The sequence below is a fragment of the Periplaneta americana genome, chromosome 14 (genome assembly GCF_040183065.1).
Source record: "Periplaneta americana isolate PAMFEO1 chromosome 14, P.americana_PAMFEO1_priV1, whole genome shotgun sequence".
NCBI classification, from domain to species: domain Eukaryota; kingdom Metazoa; phylum Arthropoda; class Insecta; order Blattodea; family Blattidae; genus Periplaneta; species Periplaneta americana.
In genome coordinates this window covers 90,214,133-90,237,064 of record NC_091130.1, presented here as the reverse complement: position 1 = coordinate 90,237,064, position 22,932 = coordinate 90,214,133, and the positions used below count along the sequence as shown (strand labels likewise).

The 22,932-nt window shown below is 35.4% G+C and overlaps 1 protein-coding gene across 1 annotated transcript in view; it reads left to right on the top strand.

The window, feature by feature from the left end:
* The window catches only part of l(3)80Fj (lethal (3) 80Fj), a 499,933-nt gene that overhangs the window by 60,290 nt on the left and 416,711 nt on the right, over nucleotides 1-22,932 (top strand). Inside the window, exons 4-6 of the mRNA XM_069845727.1 lie at nucleotides 1,212-1,554; nucleotides 2,333-2,585; nucleotides 3,335-3,513. Of these exons, the coding sequence (XP_069701828.1) occupies nucleotides 1,212-1,554; nucleotides 2,333-2,585; nucleotides 3,335-3,513 (775 nt within the window). The remainder of the gene's footprint in view (nucleotides 1-1,211; nucleotides 1,555-2,332; nucleotides 2,586-3,334; nucleotides 3,514-22,932) is intronic.

Here is a 22,932-nt window from a genome sequence, read left to right as displayed (position 1 = left end):
AGGTGCTTTTTAGACACAAACATAGTTTTTAGGCATTTATAGGCATTTATAGGCATTTATGGTTCATTTAGGTCTTTTAGGTGCTATAAAATTTTAATATATGTGTATATGAAACTTTGAGATATCTGAATAACATACGTCTAGGACATAGCAAACAAAATATGTACAGAACTAGAAATGCGTTTCCTAATTATAGGCATTTTGCAGCAACTAGCTTAGGACTCACTTTGATATTACGAAGAGACAAGCAGGATGGGCAGGTCTCCATATCAGCCATATTGTTCTATTCTGAATATTGTGCTCACTTAATATAAACCAAAGACATCTCAGAAATAATCGAAACTATCTTAGTCTTCTGTTTTTGTGATTTTATTCCCTTATATATTGCATACGAATAAATTCGCACATTAGACATGCTTTATAACAGAAAAAACTGTAGTCTGTTGCATACATATTAGGGTGCATTGCTGCCAGAAAATTGAATTCATATTCTGTCCTAATTAAGAAATTAATTTTATTATCTTACGTTGTTTGGATGACGTATATACGTCTGTTGATGTGACGTATTAATGAATTAAATACTATTATAGTCACAATCATGCCATGGTATGAAAGAAAAATTTCACAACCTCGAGCGGGAATCGAACCTGCGACTTCCTGTTCTCTGGTCAGGCGCGGTAAGATGAAGATTACATTTGTAAAGTTTCTTTCCACCCATAAGCAGTGCTGACTAAGATCAGACGCTATGGACAGTACTCTATAACAGAGTCGCCAGTATGAAAGGATAATTCCGAGCCTTTGGCGTGAGACGAACTCGATAGCTCAGTGGTAGAGCGCCTGACCAGAGAACAGGAAGTCGCAGGTTCGATTCCCGCTCGAGGTTGTGAAATTTTTCTTTCATACCATGGCATGATTGTGACTATAATAGTATTTAATTCATTATTTTTATTAGTTAGCATCTTGTATCATTTCAATAATATAGTAAAACATCTGTATAGTTTAAATGTAGAATATATTTGCTTATTGTAATTTTAATTTTTGTCACAGTTTTTAATCTAATAGAGAGATCCATTATATTACCACACTGTTTTGTTGACTAGACATACCACTTTGTATTATCTTCTGTGGTTATGTTGTGAAACACAACTTTCACGATGTACAATGTACAGGTTTTAATAAATTGTATTTTGAACGCTATTAATATTTTTCAGGAATAATACATCTCAGAGTGGTCTGTATGCTTTAGTTTGGTCGTGTCTGTTGATTGAACATGGTCTCAACAACTGTTCAGACAATGCAAAGGCAGAGTTCCAGAGACTGGTAGATACACAAGCAGTATTATTGTCAATAGTACTTGCTGCAGGAAACAGTAAAAAATCGACTAAAGCATATCGAACACTGTCGACTATGTGGAAGTCTGTTAAAGATAGTGAAGAATTGTATGGAAATGCAGTTACAAGCTCAGAATCTAGCACGCACATTGTAGTGTTTGCATCCTATCTCATTCGACATCTGGCGGAAACAAAAAAAGTGGAGCTCATCAATAAATATAAGGTATGGTTATAATTATTTTGTTGACAAGATCTGTTGTGGTTAAATATAATTTGAAATAGTGTACGAATGCATGTTTTATATTTGTATTTCATATACATTTACAAGGGAGTGTGATTTTTTTTTTTAATTTCAGGTAAATAAAAAGAATATTACATGTCCTTCTTGAAATTAGTAGAAATATGCAATTTAATCATTCAATTTATAATCCAGGTTTCATAGATAAATTACTTTACAAAATAACAGACCAATTGACTAATACCAATGTACACACAGTGTAACTCTGTAACTTCACTCTCATAGTACCCTCCTATTGCCTTTGCCATTAACTCTGAAAATACTTGCCACTGCAGCAGAAAGTATATACTATCTTATTCTAATTAGTATCATTCATGAATGGGACGGAATATTCAAATTCAGTTTTCTAGTTCTATTATTAACAAGCACGAAATTTAGGAATAAACAGTTGGTATTTTAACTACTGTTACATAAATTTTTTACATTCAGTTTTTGCTAAGGAATGACATAACAGAATAATTAATAATTTTAGTGATGACTTTTGTAACACTGCACCACAGTCAAGGATTTAAGGCATAGAGATCCTGTGCAAGGCTATAGAATGCAGTGAAATTTGCAGAGTAAATTTCGAGATGTAGTTTGACACACTTCAACAAGTTGTCAGAAACTTTCTTGTAATCCATGTAGGTAGTATTTATAAACATTTGAAATTTTTTTCCTATTGTACTCTGAATATAATATAATTAGAAAGTTTTCTTTTTAGGCAACTCTACTGGAAATGTTTATTAAAGTAGCTATCAGTTGCAAAACAAAACCAGCTGTGTACATTATAAAAGAATCTGAATCATTATTGCGACATGTGTCACACGAAGAATTCAAACAGAGCCTCTTGCCTGCTTTACAAAAGGCTATGCTGCGGAATCCAGAGATCATTTTGGAATGTGTGGGTCATGTGATGACAGGCTTATCATTGGATTTAAGTCAGTATGCGTTGGATCTAGGCAAGAGTCTTGCAAGTAAGTTGAAGATTTGAATATATTAATAAAATATTGACATATTCTTGCACAAATTAAAATTAAGTTTTTCAGTGTTATATATTTAGTGGATGTTTTATTTTTATATGTAGAAACGTAATGAATTAATGAATTTTACATATAGAAACATAATGAATTAATGAATTTTCATAATGAAATCTTCCATGAACGAACTCTTCCATATCTCTCTTTATAATTGTCAGTGTCAGCTATCTCTCGCGTAATGTATATGAAGTGAAAATATTTTTGGAAGAAATTGTGATTCAAGGTATATATATATATATATGTTTTTATTTAACCTCTCAGGCCAGTTTGCTATCTAGGGTAGTTCTGTAGTGGTTTTACATACAGTACATATCAGGCACGATTCCACAAACCGACCACAATTCGTAATCTATTGGAGATATTTTCATGCGTTTTTTTTTTTTCGGATGTATTGCAGAGAGTCTGGTTTTTACTACCATGCAGTTATAATATGTTTAACAATTTCGAAAATAAAGTAAAAAAGTGACGTCATTTTGAATCTAATTCTACTAGGGGTTTAAATACTGCTTTAGTGCTTAGCACTGGTACTTTTAAATACTGGGTTGAGGGATTACTATTGTAAATCTTTGTCAGCTTTGCTGTTGAAATACCTCTGTCATGCAGAAAACAATGTATTAATTGTTATTATAAGTACACCTTTAGAATCTTTTAAGGATAAATATTAAGAGAATTAATTTATTTCTCAGCAAATTTACACTCAAAAGAAGATCTTGCACGTGAGGAGTCAGTTTCAGCTTGTAAGAGTCTTGCTTTACAATGTAGTGATGCTGGTGCATTGGAAAGTTTGTTACAACATTTCTTCGATGTTTTCCATGGATCTGAAGGAAAATTGACAGTAGCAACACACAAAATGAATGTACTACAGGTAAGAATTTTTGCTGTTTTTGTGTTGCATGTATTCTTGTAATATTTATCAATATCAATTTATAGTTGAAATAGGTATTCATATACAAAATTTCTGTGCAGTATGTGAAATACTTGTCTCATGGATGGATGTGCAGAGAGTATCTTTTGCAGTTACAATTAAAGGTTTATCTTATAAACAATCTTCATGTGTTTATATTGTAATAGTGTTAACTTACAAACTCAAGATTAGCACTACTTCAATAACAAAACGAAAACAACTCTTTGCGAAGTTCTTAATGCAACATGTTATTAAACTTTTTTTATAGTGAACCAACAGGATTTGGTTTCACATTTTACCTTCTTATGACGTTTACAGTTTTAGTACTTGAATATTGTTGCCATATTTTGTCGACATTGTGTAGTTAGAGCAGTACACCTACTTACTGTAGACATGAAGAATTACTATGATAATAAAGAAACTGGCGTGATTAATAGAGAGTTTGTAAAATACTGTAAAGGAAGAATTTTAGGAAAGAAAACACCAGTTACCACTATTCATGTGAGACAGGGCAGTGTAGTTTAACCTTGTTCACCTAAAAGGATGAAGGCAGCTGAGTGGATAAAAATTTCAGTCCAGTTGTAATGGGCTTGCAGAGCAGGAGCACTGAAAAAGTAGATGTACATTCAGAATATGCCATTGAAAGCCATTTCTGTGTCAGTGGTACTAATTTTATTATTGATCTTGAGATATGGATCCAATCAACACTGCACTAGATAGATAGTAAAACCTCGTGACTGATTCCACTGTAGCTAATATTGTATACTGGATGTCATAGAGCTCAGATGTTTGGTTATGAGTCCAGGCCCCGGATCCTTAGGTTTTAAATAACTAAAATTAGGTTAAAACTAAAATTAGGGTTTTTAAACCCATGTTTGAGAATTTTAAATCTCCTATTTCGAAATGTGTAGGTTTTTACGAAAAAAAAAAAAAAACAGCATATTATTAATATATTGCAATACTACTAGACTTATATTAAAATATCTGTTACTATAACATTATAAGTCTAAAAAGTAGCCTGATGATTGATGTGATGATGATGAAATGTTTTATGGAAACTATTTACCAATATTAACACATATTCTGTTTACAACACTTGTATCTTTATTAAATTACTAGCCATACCTACGTGCTCCGCTGCACTTGGTAGAAATAAATATAAAGTAATTACATAATTAAAATAGGACATTTGGTCCGGGGGAACATTCGTGTTTGATAGAAGACTAAATCGTTTAATATGTTACTTAATTGAAATTGTATTTAAATATTTAAAATTCAATCATTTTGGCCCAGAGACCACTCATTTGGTGCAATGATAATTCCTTTAACATGTTTATTAATTGTTACTATATGCAAATAATTAAAATATTATCATTTGGGTCAGAGAACATCCGATTTTGGTGCAAGGATAATCCGTTTAACATTTTTCTAAATAATTGCCCTCTATGCAACAAAGAAGAAGAAATGACTGAAGATCATCTACAAACCTGTGAAGTTCTACCTGATGGATCCACCACAGAGAAATATGGAAAGCAAGAACGCTAATGGCTTCATTGCTAAAGCCCGGCATTCGATAACAACAACATTTTTCTAAATTAGTCTTGAATGCAGCCTTTAATAAATCATTCCAAATTAATGTCAATATAGAATGGATTGTGTACGAATATAATTTTTATGTTAACCTTACTGTGCATCTTTTTTCTTGTTTGCTAAGTTTATTTAGACAAGCTTTAACATATGTGGTCATGTCGCATGTTTAGAATGTGTGAGTATGTCAGTAGGCCATTTTTACCCTTGTTGAGTTTCTGTTTCTGTAGTGTTTTGTAGATGGCTTGTGTTCACATAACTGATTATAGATTTTGATTAATATTTATCGTATCTGTAATTGAGGCGGTGATGAATCTTGGCATGTACATTTTCAATTTGACATTTGTCTTTATGACTAAGGGAAACCATGAAAAACTCCAGTCAGATTGGTCGGCCACAGAGTTTGAACCCGTGACCTCCCGAATGCTAGTCTCAAATTCTACCATCTGAACCGACTCGCTTTGTTGTGGATCATTGTTTATGTAAATAAAAAAAATTAAAATGAATGTGGTACATAAATATTATTTTAAGAAACACAGGAAACACAGGAAACGAATATGGGTATGCCATTTCGTGACGCCTTTTAAATTAACTCAGCTCCAATGAGGTCTATGGTAAAATGCTTATTTATTGTGTGCTGTATTTTTGGTCCAGTAAACATACTCATCTTTACGACAAAACTCTTAAAAATACTATTATGTTCTGTGGACAAAAATAAACTTAAGTGTATAAAATTAGAGTACTTTATGTGGACCAAATAAAGTTGTAATAATCAAATTATACAATACGGTATTTCGACAGAATATCAAGTTAAAGATCTATTTTAATCTTACCTAGTCCTCATATATAGCATTACATCCATCTAGAGAAACTACAAATTTCAAATACTGAAGGAATTATCCAAATTGTTTAATTAGCTTCTGAGATTACTTCATACAAACACACAAACATTCTCTGTAAATTAATATTCATGAACATCAAGGCCGCCTTAAATAGACACAGTCATTTGTTTTCATTTCATTATAGCCATCGTCGTTCTTCCTGCAATAACTCCTGTGACATTTATCGATTTTCAGATTTTTGTTCTATTAAATAACTTAAATAGTGATACAGCAATTAATAAAATCTTCTAGATATAATTATATTTCTTTCTTTCGAAAATGTCGGAATTCATGATCTCTTATGTACCACTGCCATAGAATGAATGGATGTGTTTTTTTCTTCCTAACGAGAAATTTTATATTTTGCACATAGGAGTTATTGCAGGAACAACGGCGCTATAATCTGAGGTGTCGGTGGAAATGTATTGTATTGTTATTTTAAAAGTCTTGTATATCCTTAAATATCAATCCTATCAAAATTTTGCATAGAATAAAACTTAACGGAAATCATTTTTAAAGAAACTTTTGTTATGTAACATTTTTCACAAAAATCAATAATCGAGATATTTCGATTTATTTAATTCAGTCCCCCTTATAACACCCCTTTTAAATAAAGTATTTTGAATGCCATGGAGCCTAAACTCTAAGTTACAACGAACTTAATTTATATTCCAATTTTCATCAGAATCTGTTCAGCCATTGTGTGAAAAGGTAACAAACATCTAGACAGACAAACAGACAGACATACAAACAGAAATTTCGAAAAAGCGATTTTCGGTCTCAGAATGATTAATTATACATGTTAACGTCAATTATTTTTGGAAAAGCGAAAATTACCAGAAAAATTCGGTTACAGATTTATTACACTAGCCTGCGAATTTCAACTTTGTGTTTGTTGCCTAAAGTAAATAATGTGGTTTCATATAATGTCGAATCCGAATTTTCAATCCGTTTACTTCTATCATGTCAGGTTTGTTTGCGAAATCACTTTAAATGTATTGTATAATTACGTGAATTTCATCACAAACTTTTTCATTTCACTTTTTTATTTCAAATGCAAAAACAATATTTAAAAAACACAACTTGCTGAAATTATGTGTATGGTTGTTCATACATGTCACTAGAGTGTCTTTGCTTTGTTTCGTCTTGTTTACTTCACTGTTGGATGTATAAATTAGCACAATTACGCTACTTGCTTCTTAGTTGAGAAAGTTCTCCTGCTCATCTTTGTTTTATGTTTGTCTTCAGGTATTTCACGCATGATGTTCCAGCATCCCTGATACCTCCTTTCGAACTCCTGTAGATCCTTGTGAAATCGTTCACCTTGCTCTTCGCTTAAAAATCCTAGATTTTTGGGGAAATAATCTAGGCCTAGGTGAGAAAACAGAAAATTAATTTTGATACTTGTATGCTTCAAGCATGTTAGCCACATTGTTCCTGTAATTAGGATCCGTGTTGTTACCAAGAAATTTTAAAACAACTTCACAGAATCCACGCTGCTTTCTCCTTTTAATCCGTAGCGTATTTAAATGCTGCATCAGACATTTGTTTTCTTATGTCAAGATCATTAAATAGACCTACATCTTCTTTTAATTTTCTTCAGATAGTAGTGGAAATTTCTCACATACCATACTTGAAACAGTCTCCTTCCTTATTTAAAGCCTTTACAAACTGTTTCATTAAGCCAAGCTTAATGTGGAGATGTGACAGCACAAATTTAGAAGGACTCACAAGCTTTGGCGCACAACATTCTTAGAACTGACTTCCAAATTTTGTCGAGGTGGCCATTCTTTTATAGTCCAGTGATCAACTTGTGCCCTACTATCCCACAGACAAAGAAAGCATGGAAATTTGGTAAAACCAGATTATTGACCCAGCAGCATAGTAGGAACTTTGAAATCAACACAAATTTGCCAGTTGTGTTTATTGTAGTTCAGTCACAATAACAGCAGTTGCAAATTTGTGTATGATTTTTTGAGGATCACTGAATAAGCAATGGGCATTGAACCAGAAACGTTTCCATTATGAAGGAGGACACCCTTTAAACTTCGCTTAGAAGCATCAATGAAAATTCTCCATTCATTTGGGTCGTAGTTGGGAAGTCCAAGTTTTAGCATAAATTGTAAATAATACTGCAATATACAAGATGATCACCTTCGGAGAACCCATTTCGCATTATCGGTACCAATAGTATGATGTTTCTGGGCACAGTAGATTTTTTTCTTGGTATCCAGAACCTAACAACTCAGCAAACACTTTAGGGAGGGCAAGACTCCTCACTAAGTCATTTAATTCACTCTGGTTAAAACATACACTTCTGCAGCACCTGATTCTGGTAGATAGTCACTGTCACTCGTCACTTTTCCTCACTTCTATATCAGACTCGGATGAAAAATGTTCAAGATTTTCTGGTCGCATAGTAATTGGTACATCAGGCCCATGGGGCACAGGTAAAATGGCTGACCGAATAACTGGATACACGATTTGCTTTTTACTTTTAGAATCATACCCATTCACATCACACAAACAGAAGTACCAGTCATTACTATGATTGGACTGCTCTCTCCAAACCATAGGTACTCCAAAAGATAGTGATGGTCTTCTGCCGTTGATCCAATGACGAAGTTCTTCAATGCATACTCTACAAATTTTGCGTGGTGCCCAAGCTTTACTTTGGTCTCCAAGTTTGATTCCAAAATAGGCATGATATGACTTTCACAAAATCTGTAATATTACACCTCTGCTTAACCATTGTGTATATCTCACATAAGTTATACATGGTGTTTAAAAAATACGGGGCATAATTTCAGGTATGTATTTCCCACATGTAGACAATCAAAATAGTTCATTACAACATGTGTCCGGAAATGCTTTATTTCCGAGTTATGGCCTTCACAACATTGAAATTCACCGGAACATTTTTCTTTCCGCAGGTCGTTGCCGTCAAAGGAGACATTAAGAGGGCACTCTGACAGTTCATTCCGAGGTGAAGGTTACATTCAGTGTTGTGTAGGTGTTAGACTGTGCGACATGTATTCAAATCAAGAGCTGGCAGAGATACACTTCATGTACGGTAAGGCAGACGGCAATGCTGCGCTGGCTCGTCGTTTGTACCAGGAGAGTTAACCACAGCGACAATGTCCATATCGGAAGACATTTGTATGTCTCCATTACCGTCTGTGCGAGTATGGAAAATTTAACTCTCCTAGTTTGGGAAGGGGATGACCAAGATCTACAACTCCAGAAGTATAGGAGGAGATTCTGGAGGCTGTGAACATGACTCCTTCTATCAGCACACGAAGGGTAGCGTTGCAAGTCAATGTTCCTCATACGACTGTCTGGAGACTGTTGAAAGAGTATCAATTGTATCCTTATCATTTGCAACGTGTACAGGTCCTGTCACCAGCAGATTACCCTGCACGAGTTAGGTTCTGTCAGTGGTTCTTGCAGCAGTATGGTGTAAATCCGAACTTTCCTTCCTTAGTATTATTTACAGATGAAGCACAGTTCACACGAGATGGCATAACAAATTTCCACAATCAGCATGTATGGGCATATGAAAACCCACATGCAACTGTTCCATCTCATCACCAGGTGCGGTTCTCCCTCAACATGTGGGCCGATATCATTGGTGATCGATTAGTTGGACCCCATGTACTTGTAAACAGACTTATGGGGCAGGCGTACACAAACTTCCTGGAAAACACCATACCTCATGTTTTAGAAGACACTCCACTGATCAATCGTCAACACATTCACTTCTTGCATGATGGCGCTCCTGCACACTTCAGTCATACGGCTTGCCGGTACTTGGTTCGAAGGTTTCCTGATCGATGGATAGCTAGACGTGGCCCAATTGCTTGGCCTCCACGCTCACCTAATCTGAACCCTCTCGATTTCTACTTGTGGGGCCATTTAAAATCATTGGTTTATTCATCTCCGGTGCCTGATTTGGAATCCCTTTGGAATCGAATTGTGGCATGTTCTGAGGACATACGCAATACTCCTGGAGTTTGGGATCGTGTTCGCAGGTCAATGAGACGTCGATGTGAGGTCTGTATTCAAGCAGGAGGTGGACATTTTGAACATCTTCTGTAATGACAACGACCTGTGGAAAGAAAAATGTTTTGGTGAATTTCAATGTTGTGAAGGCCATAACTCGGAAATGAAGCATTTCCGGACACATGTTGTAATGAACTATTTTGATTGTCTACATGTGGGAAATACATACCTGAAATTATGCCCCGTATTTTTGAAACACCCTGTATAATAAAAGTGGTCTGGATTACTTATGTATCCTCGATGCGATGTGGTAAATACTTTCTTACTGAACTAAAAACTTTCAACATTCTACTCCACATTAAAGCTTCAAACTGATTTTGTTTCTGAATTTCATATTGAAGGTATACTGATGAGCTATCACAATTTGACTATAATTATGTGTGTGTGTTCCGCCTTTGCTTATCATACAATTAAATGGAGAAACTAATAAATCATATTTTCATTAACGTTTTCGGTACCTATGTACCATCTTCAGATGTATGTATATAATGCTAATTGTTAACCAAGCCTCTGGGTGCATGTGTCGTAAACTTAAATAATCAGTGTATTTGTGCGTACTGTACTATATCGATGAAGTGTTGCCATGATTGACTAAATAATTACCTAGCTCTTATATACTATTTGTTGGTACAGCATACTATCAAAATTAAAGTTAAAAATTAAAAATTGAATATTTCAGTCAATGTTTAAAACACTGTTTAAAAACACTATTTAAAACTGTTTAAAAACACATAGTTTGTGCATCACTATAAATATATGACGTTAGTGATCACTTGTTGTGCGGTGTTTGCCAATGTGAAGTTGAATGGAGCAGTTGTGGCGATCTTGTTTATTAGCGTTGAGCTAGACGTGGTATCGCTGACATGGCTATGTTTGCTGAAAGTGATGTTGTGGCACTTCTATAATAGTTAATGGCATTGCTGTAATTTGTACCCATGGATGTATTGTTAAAACAAATTGAAGGTTGTCAAGTCCATGGATTTAGTATCGCCTGGCGTGTCTGTAACAATGATTAAGTATTAATTTATGAATTTGAAATTTAGAATATTTGAAATTGTTAATTTGGATATTCCATTAACTGGTGTTGGTTTTGGTTAACTGCTAGGGGTGATGCCTGTTATGTAAGAAAGAAAAGTAACGTACAGTTTTACCGTGTGTTGGTCTGCTTGTGCTTGATGCAAGGCTGATACTAAAGCGGTGGGCTTGCTCACAGTATATTTAAGTTATGTTGTCTGTTATCGGGAGTGGAGGGGGGATCGGTGAGAGCTGTGTGTGCGATTGTTTAGGCGGGAATAATTCGAGTAAATTGAAAAGTGGATTATTTATGTTAGCTATTTGTTCATTTAGTAGGGGTTTTCCTGAGTTGTGTTCTTTTATGATATGAAATTGTTCAGCTGTTTCTATTGTGGGGTCATTTGTGATTTTTAGTATTTTCAAAGTGTCGTTAATATTTGCGAGTTCGTGGTTTTCATCTATGAGGTGTTGTGCGAATTTAGGTCTGTTTCTATTATAAACAAAGTCAGAGGTGTGTTCACGAAATCTTATTTTGAAGTTACGCCGAGTCTGTCCTATATATGTTTTGGTGCAATTTTTGCAGTTTAGCTGGTATATACCGCTGTTTAGGAGGGGTTCATTATTGTTGGTGTTATTAGGAATTATGTTGTTTAGTTTGTTGTTGGTACGATGGGCTATGTTAATATTTTGTTTTTTAAAAAAGTTACTAAGTTTGTTTGAAATCTTGCCGTAATATGTTAGACTATGCCATTGTTTTTTGTTTTGTATTTTCTCGGGTTGTAATGTTGTGAATTCTTTTTTTATGTAATTTTGCTTTTCTCTTTTGTATTAAGTTGTTAATTAGTTGGTTTTCGTATCCATTTTCAGAGGCTATTTGCTTTATATAATTAAGTTCTTTATTGTAATTATCTTTATTTAGCGGTGTATTGAGTAATCTATCAATGAGGAAACGGAATTTGCTAATTTTATGTGTGGTTGGGTGTGTTGGATGTTTATTTATATCATGTGTGGTTGTTGTTTTCTTCCTGTATATGTTAAATGTAATTATTGGGGCTGCTATTGTTATATTTAAATCTAGAAAGTTAAGTCTATTATTATTGCTTTGTTCAAGTGTGAATTTTATGTTTTGGTGCCATTTGTTAAATTCATCTAGTATTTGACTGTCTATGTTTTGGGTGTTTTCGTATATTATTGTTGTATCGTCAACATATCTTGCGTATGTGCTGAAATTGAACTTGTTGTTTAGATTATTTATATGTTTGTTTTCGAGGTCTTGTAGGAATATGTTAGCTAAGTATCCAGATAAGGGGTCACCCATGGCTAATCCAGTTGATTGAATGTATATTTTATTATAAAATTTGAAGTAATTTTGTTTTAGTGATGTTTTTAGTAATTGGATGATTTGTTGAATTATATTGTTATCTAATTGGGCTATCTAATTGAATAATAATGTTAATGGTTTCATCTATTGGTATATTGGTATATAAATTTATGACATCTAGTGAAAGTATTTTGGTATTGCTCGTGGTTTTGAGTTTTTGGAGTTTTTTTATTATTTTTTTTGTGTTGGTGATGGTATATTGGTTGTCTTGAATGATGTTATTACTTAAGAATTTGTATAAGTATTTATTAACTTTATAATTTGGGGCTTCTCTGCAATTCACTATTGGTCTCACAGTCACACACACACATAATTATAGTCAAATTGATTTTGTTTCGTTTCCAGGTGAAACACAGACTAATGAAATGTGAGAGGAACTAGTTGAGTTGAGTTGATTTAAGACGGCGCTTATTCTGTCGGATCCCGGCCAACTAGTCACTCATATCGAGTGCACCTCAGCACACATGTGTGGACTTTGGTCCTGCGTTCATAGACATCTATGACGTAGTGCAGAGGGTGGCCACTAGAGGGAACCCAAGAGTTGGAGCTTAATCTGAGATGATTCTAACCGGCGTCGGAGTTGTATCTGGTGTGGCTTAGTGGATAAAGCATCAGCACGTAGAGCTGAAAACCCGGGTTCAAATCCCGGCGCCGGAGAGAATTTTTCTCTGTTCCATTACTCTTTCATCGTAGTTGAGTTGAGTCTCTCACCAAGGAAGGAGTGGCTGACATTTCTATCTCCCACAAATAAAGATAATGGCAAGGCTGCACGTTATTTCGAACTTTGGAGGTGGTAATTTCATTGCAGACTAGTGTTATTAGTATAGATTACACCTGCAAACCACTCATTTAATTAGTGCTCCTAACATGACACTAAACAATGAAATATTTGGACAGATTTTCAGGAGTGAAACCTCGTCATAAAATCCTCAAGAAGTAGTCTACTATAAGAGTGGATTGCTATTCGTACAATATAATTCAATTTTCTCAATTAAAGGAATCATGCCCAATAAAAAAATCTCATTAACAGAGCAAACTGAATTGTATTGTATAAATAACACTGTTGAAGTCAGCCTCACCTGTTCACTAGCTACTGCATGATAATGGATCGAACTTCTCACACCCTTGAGGTGGAGAGAACACTAGCTACTCTTTCACCATGTTATCACATGATTGTGCCACGTCTGACTGTTACATGTGCCTTTTATGTTAAAATTTGTTCGATGTTTCTACAGATTGTCGTGTTCTGTATACCTTGTCACTGCATTGTGAAACTTTACTTTCAAAGAACTCTACCTACAATAAGGTATTTACGCTGCATTGAACGGCATTAATATTTCAGCATGTTTCACAGTTACTTTAAAGTAAATAAAATACAGATATATAGGCCAAATAAAATTAGATCTTTTTAGATTCTGACAAGCAATTTTAGGTCGTAACCTACACAGTAGGTCATTTTAGGTCCTATAAAATTTAAGTACATTATTTGCTTGTCCATAAAACGAAAAAGAAAAGTTGTTGGATAACTTTTGGTGCTGGACCCCGGACTCATTTCACCGGCATTATCACCTTCATCTCATTCAGACGCTAAATAACTTAAGATGTTGATAAAGCATCGTAAAATAACCTACTAAAAAAAAAAGAAGAAAAAGAAAAAGAAAAGTGATATTTCCTGAGTTACGAGATAGCAACAATAGGTTCGAACCCAAGAATCTGGATCTTGATTATGACTGCCATGGCTGACCTTGTATTAAATTACAAATTTATAACTGTATCCATCTACAATTATTGATGACGAAACTAAACAGCAAACATAATGAAAGGCGAACGATTGTTATCACTCTGAATCTTCGAGGGCAGTCAGTGCAGTATGAGTGCATAATCACCGTTCGAATTTTATCTGAAGTGAAGTAGTGCAATATGGAAATTCCAAAACACTAACTACTGGTCTGTTGTCCAAGAGTCCGGTCAGATGGAAAAGAAATAATAAATAACTCAGTGCAATTCTGCGAGCAGAAAAAGAAAAAGGTACTAGTAATTCCATTGAAAAGAGCAATGGAAAAGTGACTGCAGCTGTAGGAAAACGTGTAAGGACAGTACAAAATCATAATGCTGGATCCACGGGCTATCAGCCAAGTTAAAGTTGTAGAATACAACAAACTTTCGGCTACTGACTTTGTAGTCATCATCAGGGAACTGATGATACCGGTATCTGAATGTTGTCTCATATATGAGTCATTCCACGTCAAATCACACAAAATTATACAAATTTTGACCTTCATATTTCTGATTGCGTTTGTATTTTTTTTTTTTTTTTTACCAATTCTATGGATCTAATAAACCAACATGTGTATTTTTATTTCCTCCTAAGTCCACATGTTTTTAAAATATTGCATGTTAAAATTCGTTAAAAAGTCGCACAATGCAACATTTAAAGCTTCATATTTTTGAGGATATTGATGTTAAACATTTTTTTTGCAGTGTCTACCATGATTATATCTCTTGAAAATCATAGCTAATAGGAAATGGGGATCAGATATCACGACAATGTGTCTGTTTTATAATGCTTATATACGATCAAAATTGACCTATGGATGTGAAATATGGGGAGGAGCATCAGCAACTCATCTACAAAAAATTTCTGTTCTTCAAAACTCAGCCTTAAGATTATGCCTAGGAGTACCAAAAACCACGTCAACTGTTGCCCTAGAAATTGAATGTAATATTCAACCACTCAGACACTATATACTACAAAAGGATCTAAAAATACATTTAAAATTGCAAGCCTCATCCAGATCTCAGATGTTCTTCAAACTGTCAGATGATATCCTGTGTAATTTCTATAAAATAAAAAAAGAAGAAATACCAATCTATATCACAGACACACTCATTGCTAAAACTCCAGATGTGAACGAAATTCCTCCATGGAAATGGGTGATTCCAGAACATAGCATACAAATTCCAGGAAATCATTCCAAAAATGATCCTCCATACATTCTTAAGTTAGATTCCATGGAACTACTCTACAGTACATATAAGGATCACCTTCAAATTTATACAGATGGATCTCTAAATCCTAATAATGGGACATCAGGAGCAGGATATTATATTCCAAAATATCAAGAAAGTTATTTCATACCATGTTCATCCTCCTCCAGTCTTGACACTGAATTGCTAGCTATTGATACTGCTCTTCAGTGTGTTACTCAAATTTCTGAAAAATCTATTTGCATACTTACCGACTCCAAGGGGGCTATATTTAATATAATCAAATATGTACCAAACCTATATGCACATAGAATTATTCCAATTCAGAAACAACTAAGTAAACTAAAAGAACTCCAAAAGGAAATAACATTTCAGTGGATACCTAGTCACTGTGGTATACCTGGAAACGAGAAAGTCGATAATAATGCAAAACAGGCAACATATTTGCAACCAAGACCTCTTCAAGTGATATCTCTATTCAATGCTTTCGCTTCAGTAAAGTCTCATTTTACAAACCTATGGATCAACAATTCTGACAAAGGAAAAATTTTACAGTCTGTACAAAAGAAACCAAATGCCTGGGATATGTACAAAAACTTGCCCAGACATGTTCAAACATTTTTAACAAAAGTCAGAACAGGTCACATTGTCACACAATTGTACCTACACAGATTTCACATTTCTGATACTCCTACTTGTCTGTGGTGTAATAATCATGATGAAGATCTGGAACACATTCTTCTATACTGTCCATCCATAAACCACAAAAGAAGTAAATTAAAATCATTAGTACCAGTTGCAGAAGAGACAGCCCTGCAGTATATATTGACTACTCCCCACCTCTGGCTACTAGCAGCAGGCATCTATAATGAACACTGATCAAAATACCACTCATTTCTCGTGAAAAACAACAACTGAATAGACTACAGTGGACTTTATGTTGTCAGCAAACAGCTGGATACATTAAGAAGTTTGATTGATGTTAAACATTTTTTGAAAAATGCATTTAAAAGCTTAAAATAATGTCTTTTGTTAAGTATTTACTAACTAATTTTAATATAAAGTATTACAAATATTTTTTTATGATTCAATTTTTAAAAGTTAGATATCAATGTGAAATAGCTGTATTAAAAATCTAAAAAAATGCCTACTTACTTACTTACTTACAAATGGCTTTTAAGGAACCCGAAGGTTCATTGCCGCCCTCACATAAGCCCGCCAGCGGTCCCTATCCTGTGCAAGATTAATCCAGTCTCTATCATCATACCCCACCTCCCTCAAATCCATTTTAATATTATCCTCCCATCTACGTCTCGGCCTCCCTAAAGGTCTTTTTCCCTCCGGTCTCCCAACTAACACTCTATATGCATTTCTGGATTCGCCCATACGTGCTACATGCCCTGCCCATCTCAAACGTCTGGATTTCAAGTTCCTAATTATGTCAGGTGAAGAATACAATGCGTGCAGTTCTGTGTTGTGTAACTTTCTCCATTCTCCTGTAACTTCATCCCTCTTAGCCCCAAATATTTTCCTAAGCACCTTATTCTCAAACACCCTTAACCTATGTTCCTCTCTCAGAGTGAGAGTCCAAGTTTCACAGCCATATAGAACAACCGGTAATATAACTGTTTTATAAATTCTAACTTTCAGATTTTTGGACAGCAGACTGGATGATAAGAGCTTCTCAACCGAATAATAACAGGCATTTCCCATATTTATTCTGCGTTTAATTTCCTCCCGAGTGTCATTTACAAAAAAAAAAAAAAAAAAAAAAATGCCTACTAAGTGGACTAAAGTATATTCTTAATAATTCCAGAAAAAATCACAGTGGGATCTTCAATAGATTAATGGAAATTTAATTACTTACGAAACAATGTGTAGAGGTCGGTGCATCAGCAGTGGATGGGAAGTGTTAAAGCGCGCTGGGAGGTTTATCAGCGCTGGATGATCGAGTGAACGTTGCAACATTACACCCAGTACGGATCAAGTCACTTGAGGAAACACTGCTATTTACTTATTATGATATCTTCAAATATTTGTACATTATGCTTTTTAAACATTTATGTTCATTCACACCACACTTTAAATTTTCATTTGCCTACCTCCTTTCTCGAAAGAAAATTGTTTTACTAAATCTTCAGTTTTTGACAACGTAATGAAAGAATGTAATTTTAATGTACTAGTTATTGGTTTTAGATTGTGGTATCTGGCCTGCAAATTTTCAGTGTGGTTTTTGTGCTTATTCAATGGACAAAATATAAATGACACATTAGAAATGTTTTTTGTGACCAGTCACACAGTTTTTTTTTTTTTTTGTGGTGTTATAGGATCTTGTATAGGCTAGCTCTCGTGGCAAGTCATTTAACAGTTCCTCCAATGGCAACACATGGACCTTTACCATGCAACGTTGCAAAGAAATGTCATTCAGTGCTAATTCCATAATCGTCTTCATGTTAGCAGTTATTTTTAAAATTCTTTTTGTTTTTGTATTGTGAACTTGATCCATCAGAAAAGTAGATGATTTTTTTCATGTCATTGAATTCTTGGTTTAAGAAATTGATTGCTTCGGATTGAAAAAAGTGAAAGGAATTGGTGTCATGTTTCATGCTTTCAGAGATAATATTTTTGTGACGAATTTCTGTGTCTTGTTTGAAGTATACTATGAAAGGAGTATTGTGGCTTGGCATTTGTTCCAGTGCACACTTTGTACTGAATCTTGTATTACAAATAAATAATTTTCAGAAAAGTCTGTAATAACTATGTAGTTTCCAGGTTGTACATTTTCTTTGCATTCCGTCAAAAATTAAATATGGCTGACTTTTGAAGGGATGACGATGTATCTTCTACATGAAAAGCTTTATTTGTTAGGGAGCCTTTTACTTTTTGAAACTTTTCACGGAGGTGTCGTTTTTGTTGTAGTTTTCATTTCTTGATAGGGGATTCTATTGAGATCAAATTAATTCCTCAATAATACTGATTTCTAGCACTGTATCCATAGAACTGCTAGAAGAAGAACTGGGATAATCACTTTCTCTGTCCACGCTTTCATTTGATTCATGTTTATTAATATCGCAAGAACTACTGGCTTCACATATAATTTCACCTGACATATCCAGAAGTTGATAGATTTTTTACAGAACGAATCACATATTCACACATTCAAAGACTCCTTTAATTTGAGCTTTATCAATAAACCGCGACTTAGTGTACTTTTGTTTTTAAAAGTGTGATTAGGAAGATCAAATGGATTTTAACACTTGTTATTTATTACGCAATCTTTACCATCACTCATGTTGTATAGAAGTCACATCACTCCATGAAATTCAAACCCTGACTGATAATTTTTTTCTTCTATATTTTGTCTCCTGCCGTCTGTTTACTGCTATAAAGTTTACTGCCTTATCTAGCCTTGCTATCGTTAAACACTTGGCTATATTACAGTATAAACATACAGCATTGTGAAGGGCTCCCCCTCTTAGTGGAGCTGACAATAATAAAATAACTTTAGATAAGATATTTACTGTTCCTTAAGGCATTAATGATTTGACGAATGAATGCATTTGTTTTGTTGTATGGCGACATCAGTTATTATATGCAAGGGGGGATTTCGTAAAACTTTCTGCTGGCAGCCTTCTAGCCTACGGCAGCAAGCAGTTCATTAGCTGGGAATCGCGAGCGTGTACATGCCTCCGGAAAATAAATTGTTACAAATGTATGTGTGCAGATCCCACATTTCTAAATGCAGTAGTTTACAGATAATACATCAGGGAACAAGTCTGTATCTTTTTTCAGATTTTTAACTTGGCTATAATAATGTAGTAATTTTGCTTTGAAAAAGAAATTATTAAAAAAATTAGGCCAAATTTTAAATTTATTTGTGATTGGCCTAAAATAATAAAAAGTGTTGTATTTAGTCTTTCAAATGTGCCAAACCGCAAATCGCAATTATTTGTAGATACAGAGTTCCGAGTGAGTTTATGTAACAGTGCACGCATAATTTGCGTAATTTTAAATAGTCATAACTACACAAATAACTAATAATTGTGAAAATAAAACAATACGGGTCTTCTTTTTTGATGTCTGGAATTCATGAAAAAAATTCGACCATTTATGAGAAGGTAGTGTTTTATTGCTGTGCGATTTGACGTGGAATGACTCATATATATAAATTGGTTTGGTCAGATGATGCGGGATTGGCTAGCTGTGGGACCAATCCGGGGCTGGGAATTCTGTGTGTTCATAAGCTCCGCTTCTACCGGGGTTCCTCTTCTGATGTTGGCGGATGGCAAGCTTGGATCGGCTGGCTGAGCTAGGTGCTGGTCCTCGGTACTCGGTGTAGGTTTTTGTGAGAGCTTTAGTCTGTTCAAGGCCTGGACCAATGCCTTGCTGAGTTGATATACATATTGATATATATCGCCAAGTAAGAACTGCAAGTCATTCGACACAGTGTGTCTTTAAAGGTGCCTAGCTATCAGAACAGATACAAATTCGGCTCTTAAGCAATGGCATTTCTAATAAATGATATGTACAGGTCAAAATAGCAAATATTTCGGTGTGGAACACCATAGTGCAGCAACCCAAAGAATAAAATAGCCTTGTCTTGGGCCCATGAATGTCAGTCCTGGTCCCCTCATTAATCTTGGAGTCATCCGTATACCAGACCAACCCCTTGACGTGGTTAGGAGTCCTTGGGTCAAGAGTTCACTCTTCTTTGGAAAAATAACCGTGTATAATGCCTCAAAAGTATATTTAGACATGAACATTCCATCGCAAGAATTGGCTGCGACTTCTGAAGCTTTGTGAGGACTGCCAAATGCCCTTTCAACATTGTTTAAAGGACCAGCAGCCCAAATTATCAAGTCCAGAGGAGATAGGCCCAATAGCGCTCACAAAGAATTGCAGGCTTTAGTTACCTTGTACTCAATATGCTCTCTCCAAGTCAGCTGAGAATCCAGAATAACTCCAAGGTACTTTGGTTATTAATGGAGAAAAATTCGCTCCAGCACCGGGTGTCGAACCCAGGTCCTTGGTTCTACCACTGAGCTACGCCGAGGCTGAATCCGCAGCACTGGATTGCATCTTTCTCCTTTGATATTTTTCCTCTGTGGCCTTACTCCATGTTCGACATATATGTTGATACATATATTAAGTCTACTGCCATCACACAAGGAGTGCACTTATTTGATCGAGTTGGTGGTTGGAATTCCACAGGACTGTTGGCGAATAATTTACTTAAAGATTTTTTTTGTAAGACCAAAAAACAAAATATCTCCAAGGTACTTGTCTGACATATAGCGATGCAACTTCTTCCCAAAGAAGAGCGGCTCAAACAAACCATCCAGCCATCTTTTTCTTGTAAAAACAAGAAGGTCAGTCTTGTCAGGATTGACTGACAGTTCCACCTCACGACACCAACTCTCCACAGTCTTAAGAGAACTTCGATCAAGTCCTAACACCATATTATCCCCCTGGGCACAGTAAAGATCAGTGAGCACTGATTAAGTGATACTGTTGCCTGGTGGCCCTCTAGAGAAGCCATAATCCATTGGATCACCATTTGGTTGACCCCATGCCTTGTAAGTCCTCTATAGATGGAGTCCTTCAGACCTGTCTGTGTCCAAGAAGACAGCCATAGGGTACGAACACGTTGACGATGGTAGACTAGCTGGTAGAGTAGCTGGTAGCGGTAGTGGGGGAAATGAATCGCTAGAATCATATGACACCACACACGTTGACTCATGGATGGTCGTTTTACTGCTAGCTTTCCAGCATGCTGTAGGCTCCAAGAATGGTTTCAGTCATTCTTTCAAGCTTGCAGCGCAAGTCTCGGTGTGGAGCAGAGAGGCATTGGAGAGGTGATCTGTGGACCAGATGTCAATGATGACTTGTGTAATTAGTAGAGACGACTTTTATCAATTATTTGTGTAATTCGTGCTTTTTAACTTACACAAATTTGTATTCTACTTTAAACTATGCGCGTCTGATTTAGTTTGACGTTAATTGGCCGTAACTCAGTAACCAGTAAAGATTTTGAGGAGCGGTAACTTTTAAAACGAATTTCCATTCTTACTCAACATTTTTCTCGCTTTGACCCCCCCATCTAACATGAAAAACAAAAAAGTTTACCGCTTACCGAAAATTTTTTTCTGTAAGCAGATCACTTCAAAGTTAGTATTTTTTTTCTCACTTTTAAAAAACAATATTTTGACTTCGAATTGTTTTCTATGCTTCCCTTGGACATTGACCTATCAATACAAAAAATTGCAGCGCGATTGTTTGAATATCATAGATGCTACGACGTGATAAGTTAAACGGAGCGAGAAATATCATTCTTGGCTACTCCGACTATCAGCCAGCGGCCTGTCAAGCTCCGCCTTGAGCATACCGCTTGCTTCACTCGTGGCGGGAATCCTGTGTCAGTGGTTGTAAAGTTTTAAAACACTGCACACATTGGATGTAGAAAAACGTATTGCTCGTGTGTTCGAAAGACCTGCCACGACATTAACTTTTCGTATAAGATTCAAAACTGGAGGTAATTAATTTTTTTAATTACAAACTACTAATGAATTCGGATGAATGGACATCGTCGTTCACCAATAGGCCTGATTAGCAGTCTTCGATTTCATTTCAAGAGTTTAATCGCTTTCTTCTGTATGTGCCTCAATACCACGAAAAATAAAAAAAATAAACAAATAAATAATAACTAATATCAATCAAATTATTGAGAATGTTCACTAGACACTATTTTGTAAGAATTGTACAGTTTACCTCAGTGTGAGTATAAGCCGTTCTTCCTGCAAAATAGGATTCCCTGGCAATTTTTCCAAGCCTTCTGTATGAAATCTTTGGTTAAATAGAGAAGATAATCGAAAGTTTCGATTTCCACTCTCGGGTAGCTAATGCATTTTTCTGGAAAGTTCCGCAGATATTTAAAAAGATAATATTCACCAAACGCAACCCGTATTTATAGGATGAAGGGAACACTCTCGAGAAAAGAATTCTTGTAATAATAATCACTTTGATTCTGCACTGTCTAATAAATCAAATTCGTCCTCACTACTTGAATCCCTTGCGATATCAAGTCTACACAGAGATTCCAAGGAGATGACCTAATCAGCTGTGAGTCAGCTGACAGATTAAAGCGACCTGCAAACAAGCTCCAATTTGTGCACACCAAGCTTCCTTGTCTTTCATAAACACTGCTAGCGGAGCCTGCTAGCTTTAAAGCTAGGCGCCAACGTGTTCGTACCCATAGCCAGCTCTTCCTGATCAAACACCACGAGCTGATGATTTGCCAGCCTGGTAGGCATGTTGATTAGGATGTAGAGGCTTGTATGCCAGAGCTTGATTCCTAATATGTCTGCCTACCAAACTTTCCAAAACTTTCAAAAGGAGGGAGGTCAGGCTGATAGATCGATATTCCTTTGGCCTAAGGTAGATATTTCTACCAGGGTTAGGAATAAACAC